Source organism: Danio rerio, chromosome 11 (genome assembly GCF_052040795.2).
Source record: "Danio rerio strain M-AB ecotype USA chromosome 11, GRCz13ab, whole genome shotgun sequence".
NCBI classification, from domain to species: domain Eukaryota; kingdom Metazoa; phylum Chordata; class Actinopteri; order Cypriniformes; family Danionidae; genus Danio; species Danio rerio.
The window spans coordinates 14,140,001-14,149,911 of NC_141031.1; the positions used below are offsets into that span (position 1 = coordinate 14,140,001).

Sequence of the window (9,911 nt, forward strand, 5' to 3'; positions counted from 1 at the left end):
ATTTATCTTGTCTATGGGAATTAGAAAAATCAGTCCTGTGATTCCTGTCCAATCAAATCACACATAGAAGATAAATTGCATCATGAACTACTTCAAGACAAACTGTTTGGAAGCATTTGGAAGCAAAAGTGTCCAAGATGATGTCCAAAATCTTTACACACATTTACTTTTTGGATGCATAACACTGATGACAAGATGACGGATGTATAGTGTATGATGACCGAAATGGCCTTAAACACCCAGCAGGCACAGGAAGTCAACATGACATCAGGTTGAAGTTGACACCAACGTTGCATTTTGTTCTGAAATAAAAATTGGGTTGACACTAGAACCCAATGTCAGGGCTATGTCAATGTTCAACCTAAAATCAACCAAATGTTACCATCTAATGATGTTACAGCTTGACCTTGTGTGGATGTTACCACTATGACGTCTATCAAATGTTGGATTTTGGTTGTCATACCTGACAAGTAAAAGTTTAAGATGTTGGCTCAACATTGGATTTTGGTCACTTTCTAACACAACCTAAAATCAACCAAATATCAACGTAATTTAACTTCATTATTGGACATCAAAATAATGTTCTTAGACGCTGGCTGGACATTTAATTTTTGTCACCTGACCTCATGACCTAAATCTAACCTAATTTTAATGTCTTATGATGTTGTGTGGCTGCTGAGCAATAACTAAATACACTACAGAATGTTACGTTTACACACATCCACAAATTACATGTAAAGGCATTAGCCTTTTACAGCACATACTTTGAGTAATACTTACAACAGATACTTTTACTCTACTTGCACAACATTTTTAGGCAAGTAATGGTACTTTTACTTGAGTATGATTTTTCTGTACTCTTTCCACCCCTGGCCATAACATTATTATGCAAATAAACTATTTGTATAATTACAAAAATTAAGTCAACTTAACAGTTCAAGTTACTAATTTACTCATTTTTAAAGAGCCCATATTATACATGAAATAGGGTCATATCTTGGTTGTAAGGGTCTCCAACAACAGTCTAATATGCATGCAAGGTCAAAAAACATTTTCATGGTCTTATAATCTGCATTTATTTTTACCTAATTATCCCAGCGACTCCTGTATGAATCGTCCAGTGATTCATTTGTTCCCAAACCCCTCCTTAGCGCGAAGCTAATCTGCGCTGATTGGACCAATGACAGTCTGTTGCGATTGGTCGACATGCCTTCAGTCAGAGAGTGAAATGCCCAACAGCTAATCAGCAATATAAAAGTAATCACAGTTCATACACGCTCGATAGTGTAGGCGTGGATTTTAGCTGCCAGTGGGTCAATGTAAATATAGTCGATGGACTTGAAAATACAGACGACTAACTATTTTATTAAGCAAAAACTCAAAAAACTGTCGTGGAGATCTCCTAGCTTGTCTCACTCTGCTCTTTTCACAGACACACACACAAACACACAAACACACACACATACCTCCGGACGACAGCGCACGCACGCACGCACGCACGCACACCGCACGCACGCATGCACACACTACCCTCGTCCACGGAGCTCCGTAAACAAAGCAGCACGCGTCGCGTTTTTAACGTGACTTTGCACGCGATAAGAGAATATAGCCAGTTAACCTGATACAGTACACTCGGTTACAAGTAACAAATCACAACTAAATACATTTGCAAGCTAGAGTCAACGAGGCAACAACTTTAATCGCACGTACTTACACTTGAGAAATGGAGGAAGAAACCCATCCTGACGTCCATCAGTAAGTTACTCTTTACTGATCCTTCCTTTAACAAACGCTGATGAAGTATTCTTTGTAGCATGTAGTTTGCAGAAGTTTCCAGTAGTTTTCAACTGCTTGGTTATAATGCTGAGGATTCATCTTTGGGTAGAGACTCGATAATATCCATCTGCAGTGTGACTTCAATCGACCGGCGTGTTTGTGTGTGTGTGTGTGTTTGTGGTGTGTGTGTGTGTGTCTGGGTTTCTATGTTTCAAATCTCCCGGGTTTGCGCGTGCACTTGAATAACTTGGTTTCGTTCGTACGTCATGGCGAAACACCTAATGACTCGGTATCAAGGCGACTCGTTTGAAGCACTATGAGTCGACTCTTTTTAGATGAATCAATCGTTTTAAACACTGTACTCTTACAGATTTAAGCCTTAGCTGGATACTTCACTTCACTTAGAGCTGTGTTACTCACTACATGGAGGGGAATTTTCAAAAACCCATAATATGGGCTCTTTAAAGTAAAAGTAACTAATAGTTTTGTACTGTGTAAAAGCAGAGCATGAGCCAGCAGATGGTGCCATTTCATTACTTAAATATTTTTAAAATACTCCAACAAAAACCTGCCTCCAACTTCTAGTGTGCATTCATCTTGCACAATCAGATCATTGTGATATATTGATGAAGTATTTAAATTTTATAGCTTATTATTTGTTTCTAACAGGCCCTATTCACCTAGAGCACAGAAGCCCAACTCTCAGCTCTGTGTTTAAGGGAGAGCTTCTTAATGCTAACCCAGAGAGACTGTCAACAACAAACCAGCAGTTTTTCCCAAAGGTTTGACTTGTTTGCAGACTATACTTACTAAATAATACAAAAACCTGTATTTCCTAAATGTGTGGTGTTTGCTTTATTAGATGAAAAGCACGCAGTTCCCAGTGCATGTGGATGGATCCAGTATCAGGACTCTGAGTAACGTAGAATTCGGGAAGCCTAATATGGCTGGATGTTTCTACAGCACAACAACACAGGAGCAGTTCTCACATAAAGAAGTGGTTCGTCCCAAAACACCAGTATATCCACCTAGTCATGTGTTGTTTGAGCAAGGTATTTTGAGCCTACTAACCTGTTTTTACAATGATTGACCATGTAAAATGACCTGAGCTGTGCTCTCATTACTTTACATTACAAACTGTAAAAAGTATATGTGTCATGCCATATTAAGGTTTTATTTATTGTCTGATTGATTTATTCATTATAAAACTCTAAATGTGTTAAATGTACACTACCGGTCAAAAGTTTAGGGTCAGTAGGATTTTTAAATGTTTTAAAATAAGCTTCTCCTTTTCTCCAAGGCTGCATTTTTTTTATCAGGAATACAGTACAAATTGTAAAATTGTGAAATGTTATTGCACTATAAAATAACTGTTCAAAAGTAGTTTATAATTTAATTTAATAATTCATTCTAGTGATTTTAAAGATGAATTTTCAGCTTCATTAGTCTTCACACACATGATTCTTCAGAAATCACTCTAATATATATATTTTTTAATTCATCTGATATTTTTAATAAATATTTAACATTTAATAAATGCACCTTGATGAGTACCAGAATGCACCAGAAGATGCACCAGAATAGTTTTCTTAAAAAAAAAAAAAAAACATGAAAAAACTGACCCCAAACTTTTGACCAGTAGTGTATTTCTGTTTGTTTTGGCCTGTAAAAAAGTGGAATAAACTGAGCTAAGATCAATATATTATCTCCCTAAATATATAGGGAGATAATATATACAGCATATGTACATTCAGCTGAATACTGGTATCTCGCAAAATATAGTAAAATATTAAAATTAAAAATAAAATATTGAAATTAGTAAAAGAGAAAAGTAAAAAAAGTGGCATTTTGTTTTCGAAATCTCGATAAAATAAATTTTAATTTAATATAACAAATTTGTAATGATTGAAAATAAGTGTTATTCCACCAAATATTAATTTCTTTACTTCTTTTGAAAGAGTGATATTGAGCTGTCTAAAAAAAAATATTAGTACTTTTATCTTAAACAGCTTTAAATGACAGATTTAAATTTGTATTAAACTAGAGGAAAGAGTGGTTTGGTAGTTTTAATTTACAGAAAAAGTAAAAAGAAATCAATGAATAATTCAGAGAAATAAAAAAAAATCCAAATTATTGTGTTAAACTTTAATTTTCAAAATCAAATCAAGATTTGAATCTATTCAAAATGAGAGTATAACCTGATTTAATTTGATTCTGATTTACATCTAAATTGATAGCTGACTGGAATTCTTAAGGGTCTCTTCAAAACAATATTTGTTTATATCAAATATTTCTTTATTTCTTTATTATTCTTGTTTTTAGAGCCTGATCAGCTGCTTACAACCATGCAAAATGATTTTATCCCTCTAAACTCTAGAAGACAGGAGCTGAGCCCTGGCCAGCTTCAGCAGGTAAAATATTTACATTTCTCTGCAGATAAACTATTTATTATACAGTCCATGGAAACTCTTTATTGTCCACTCCATGAAAGTCCATGTCTTGAGCTCCAAGAATTCAATTGGAGGACAAGAGGTTTCTATTAAAATTATAACAATTTTGTTTAAAAAAAGGTCAATATTCCTGATGCTACCAAACACTGATGTTCTGTTTTCTGAACAAAAACTCGTTTAGAAATACATGCGATACAAATATGTGCTTCAATATACATTTGAATGTTGTTTCTTGATAAAATGAATGCTACAGTGCAGTATGAAACCAACAACTTTTCTTCCTTTTCACACTAATGATATTTACAAGGGCATATTATCTCTGATTAAATGATTATATTCATGCAGTTTTTCACAAAACACCATACAAAAACTGCAAAAAAAAAAAAAAAAAAAAAACACTTTTAAGATCTTCATAATTTGTAATCGTCTTTCGGATGAGACGTTAAACCGAGGTCCCGACTCTCTGTGGTCGTTAAAAATCCCAGGATGTCCTTCGAAAAGAGTAGGGGTTTAACCCCGGCATCCTGGCCAAATCTGCCCACTGGCCTTTGTCTATCATGGTCTCCTAACCATCCCCATATTCCAATTGGCTTCATCGCTGTCTCCTCTCCACCAATCAGCTGGTGTGTGGTGTGCGGTCTGGCGCAAAATGGCTGCCGTCGCGTCATCCAGGTGGATGCTGCACACTGGTGGTGGATGAGGAGATCCCCCCCATTGTGTGTAAAGCGCTTTGAGTGCCCAGAAAAGCGCTATATAAATGTAAGGAATTATTATTATTATTATTATTATAATCGAGTACATATGCCTCACTTTTCTATCTCCATGTGGACAACTTTTCTAGAGTGGTCAGTGTGCTCAGTAGATCACCTTGTACGTTGTTGTACTTGTGGTGCAGAGCAATTGGGTTTGAAGCACAGCTCGACAAAAGAGATAAGAGCAAGGTAAAATCAAGATAAAACAAGGTATGTGGTCACAGTGCACTTTTATGTTTAGGGAAGGGTGGGAATTATACGATAATCCTTGCCTTTTCATGGATGTATACAAAAAAGGTGTGTATCTGAAACATAACAAAATGCACCCTAAGTAATGTTTTTCAGATCTGCAAAAATGTAGACAGCACACTCTAGTGGATTTGTCAACTGAAACGTGCATTGAAATGTACCTGGACTTGTACAATGGATTTTACATTTGCAAAAATGTAGACTGAGCAATGAGCATTTACTGGGAGCCAGGGCTGGTTTTCCTAGTGTGAACAGTAAAAAAAAAAAAAAATTCAGTGATCAGTTAAATGAATCACTAATTGAGCTTGTACAAATTTGAGAGCTGATCTTGTGGTAATCTATTTCTAGGTTAAAGAAAGCCATATCAGGCCCCGGAACAGCAATCATGACTTCAGGACAACCCACAATGAAGCTTTTGTGCCCATGCCTTACTGCAAGGCATTTCTGGACAACCCACCCCTACAACACATCAGCCATATGCCATTTTGATGTGGCAAAATTATTATTATTTATTTATTATTATTATTATTATTTTAACATTTTGTTACTCAAGTGACTGTAAACAAAGTATAGTAAGATCAAGTCAAGTCCAATTTGTTGTCATTTCAACAATATACAGCGTAATACACAGTGAAGCAAAACAATGTTCTTCCAGGACCAAGGTGCTACATCAAACAACATAAATTGACAATGTAACACAGGACTGTGCATCACTATTAAAATTTAAGGAACAAAATAGAATGAGACAAACTATAAGAAAAAAGAAAAAGAGCGCAAAGTGCGGTTTGCACTGTATATTTAGTGCAAACAAGACAGGACAGAGAAGACCAAGGGAGAACAAGTAAGATATACTGTTTATTAAAGAATTCTGGGAAAGAATCAGCCATTTACTTCTATAGTATTTGATTTTTGTTTCTACAATGGCTGTTTTTTCCCATCATTCTTCAAAATATTTTTCGTTCAACAGAAGGAGGATGTTTATAGAAGTTTAGAACAACTTGAGTGTGAGAATATGTCTTTTTTTTTGAGTGGGTGAATTGTCCCCTTATCCATAATCATCATAATCCAGTCAACTCCATCATAGCATTAATAAATTATAATCTAAATCAAGTAAAAAATAATTTTTAAAGCTATTTTATAAATGACTTTGTTTTATTGCATTTAATGTGTAACAGATATTAAACACGTGGCTTTTCACACTGCCCTTTACCCCACTTTACTGTTGGTCTGAACACTGCTGTGGACAGTCAAATAATGCAGTTGTAAAAGTTGAAGTGAAGAAGAGGACCAGTCAAGGAAAAAACCTTGATAAAAACTGATAATATAAAAAACTTAAGGGATTGCAATGGCTAGAGCCTTTATGTATACAGGTTTTGTGCAATGTTTGTCCAATGTATGATTCTGACATTGCAAACACTGAAGTTAATCCGGGGCTTTGAAATGAACTGTATTAAAAGTCAGCCTATAAACCCAAATTAGTTTATAGATTATACCCAGGATTTTTGTTGTGAAACATAAAGAAAATTTGATGGTGGTTAAGAATAACACAGGGTTGACTATTTCAAGTTAAGTCTGACAGGTCTAAACCAAGACTACACTAACCACTTTATTAGGTACACCTACAAATTTTTTATCAGCCAATCACATGGCAGCAACTCAGTGCATTTAGTCATGTAGACATGGTCAAGACAATCTGCTGCAGTTGAAACTGAGCACCAGAATTGGGAGGAAAGGTGATTTAAGTGACTTTGAATGTGGCATGGTTGTTTGTATTTCAGAAACTGTTGATTTTCTGGAATTTTCACACAGCCATCTCTATAGTTTACAGAGTATGGTCTGAAAAAGAGAAAATATCCAGTGAGCGGCAGTTCTATGGGTGCAAATACTTTGTTGATGCCAGAGGTCAGAGGAAAACGGCCAGACTGGTTCAAGCTGATAGAAAGGCAACAGTAACTCAAATAACCACTCGTTACAACCAAGGTATGCAGAAGAGCGTCTCTGAACACACAACACATTGAGCCTTGAGGTGGATGGGCTACAGCAGCAGAAGACCACACCGGGTGCCACTTCTGGCAGCTAAGAACAGGAAACTGAGGCTACAGCTTGCACAGGCTCACCAAAATGAAACAACATAAGATTGAAAAAACATTGCCTAGTCTGATAAGTCTCAATTTCTGCTGAGACATTTAGATGGTAGGGTCAGAATTTAACATCAACAACATGAAAGCATGAATCCATCATGCCTTGTATGAACAGTTCAGGCTGGTGGTGGTGGTGGTGTAATGGTGTGGGGGATATTTTCTTGGCACACTTTGAGACCATATGTACCAATCGAGCATCGTTTCAACGCCACGGCCTACCCGAGTATTGTTGCTGACCATGTCCATCCCTTTATGACCACACTGTACCCATCTTCTGATGGCTACTTCCAGCAGGATATCCCAACATGTCATAAAGCGCAAGTCACCTCAGATTGGTTTCTTGAACATGGGTTCTTTGTACTCAAATGGCCTCTACAGTCACCAGATCCTTAATCCAATAGAGCAGCATTGGGATGTGGTGGAACGAGAGATTCGCATCATGGATGTGCAGCTGACAAATCTGCAGCAACTGCGTGATGCTATCATGTCAGTATGGACCAACATCTCAGGAATATTTACAGTTCCTGTTAAATCTGAGCCACAAAGGAGGCAGTTCTGAAGAGAGTCCAACCCAGTACTAATAAGGTGTACCTAATAAAGTGGCCGGTGAGAGTATGTTATACATGTGTTTTTGCTTTTAATTTTACACATTGGAATTTTGCATCTCTCAGAGCATCACTTTGCTATATGTACGGCTCCTATTTCTCATTTATTGTGATTGCTCTGGATTTACATTAACGTATATGTTTAACATTAACTGTTGTGTTCTGTAAACTATGGATAATGTTTCTTTAAAATTTTCATCGAGAATATTATCATTATCAAGACTTTATGGGCAACTGTTTAGTCCACATGTGCTCTGTGGACTTGGAGAAAGCGTTTGTCTGTGCCAGTCATGGTATTCTGTGTGTGGTGATCTGTTAAGGCTTGTCTGGTCTCTGTTTGATCTATCTTGCAACTTGGTTTGGGGCAGCATGCTGGCTCAGTGGTTAGCACTTTCGATTCATTGCAAGAAGGATGCTGGTTCGATTCCAGGCTGGACATTTCTGTGTGGATGTTCTCCTTGTGTTTGCATTGGTTTCCTGCAGATGCTTGAGTAATAATGGGCTATGCACAGCTAGTGATTTTCAGATTTTCAGCCAGTGATGAACTTCCAGTAAAAGCTTTACGTGACCATTTCGAATTTCATAATGTTTATTTTACAGCATCGATGTCGTAATGTTATTTAAATATAATAAGTTAAATTTACGTAATCATCTATTTCGTTGTTAAAGCGTGAAAAGAGACGAATCACCCTGAGGCTGGTGGACTGAGATTGAAAGTCTGTCTGCATTTACCCTATTGAATAATAAAATTGCCCGTAGTGTATGTGTAAATGAGAGTGTGTATGGGTGTTTCCCACTGCTGGATTGTGGCTGGAAGGGCACCAGCCACATAAAAATGTATGAGAAATTAATTGGTGGTTCATTCTGCTTTGGTGAATGATTAGTGACTGAGTGAGTTTTGGTTTGAGTCTTGGTTTGCGTAGCCGCTAATAAGTCAGAGTTGTTTTCTGTCCATGTTGGACTCTGACAGATATGCCCTGTCAGGGGTTCTCAACCTTTTTCACTTCGAGACCCATCTTTTTCTCCGAAAAAATGTTTTGAAGACCCAAACTATCTAGAGAAAATGCTTATTTTAAAGCTTTATTTATTAGCAAAACATTTATTTTGCCTTCTATTATTCCCTTATTTTACTACATATATATTTTCTACACACACACACACATGCTGTCACGTTCACCAGCGATCGTAACTCCCTAGATCGCTGGTTTGCACACACAATCACTAATGGACTACAAATCCGACACTGTTGGACTACATTTTCATGCACTTCGCTCACAAACACATGCTTCCTCATTCTGACTGATTACACACACACCACTGAAGGTCAAAGACTGATTACACACACTAAGCAACACACACCCACTCCCATGGCCGAGTCTTGTTTGCGTAAGTGACAATACAATGCATTTTCCTTGTCTTGTTTTCCCGTGTTTTGACCCTCGCCTAGTTTGTCTTTTTGTCCCTGTCTGCTGCATGCCTTCCAACCTCTCACCTGTTATTCCGACCACGATTCTGGATTGTCTTTATACATCTGTTTGCACCTGCATTTACCATTGCTTGCCTGACATCTTGAATAAACCTGTATGTGGATCCGAACTCAGTTGTCTCTGTCACTCCCCGTGTTACACATACAAATCTATATATATATATATATATATATATATATATATATATATATATATATATATATATATATATATATATATATATATATATATATAATGAAATTTATTATAGAAAATATAATATGTAATAATAATATATAATATAATATATATATTATAATTTTTTTTTTTGAAAAGCGCACAGACATGTTCAAAGTACCTGAATTCTTCACTTCTGGACGAGTCACAGACATGAGGTATGTGCAGGCTGGTTATTATAATTATTGTTACCTTTACATTTGTGTGACTGTTTGCTTTACACATCTGAGAATAT

General features: G+C 36.5%; 1 protein-coding gene across 1 annotated transcript in view; it reads left to right on the forward strand.

Annotated features, from left to right (window-relative positions):
• The window catches only part of si:dkey-13m1.5, a 15,785-nt gene extending 6,225 nt beyond the window's left edge, over positions 1 to 9,560 (forward strand). Inside the window, exons 5-8 of the mRNA XM_087273507.1 lie at positions 2,446 to 2,558; positions 2,639 to 2,828; positions 4,099 to 4,187; positions 5,576 to 9,560. Of these exons, the coding sequence (XP_087129633.1) occupies positions 2,446 to 2,558; positions 2,639 to 2,828; positions 4,099 to 4,187; positions 5,576 to 5,716 (533 nt within the window). The 3' untranslated portion in view covers positions 5,717 to 9,560. The remainder of the gene's footprint in view (positions 1 to 2,445; positions 2,559 to 2,638; positions 2,829 to 4,098; positions 4,188 to 5,575) is intronic.
• Positions 9,561 to 9,911: the final 351 nt, after the last annotated feature.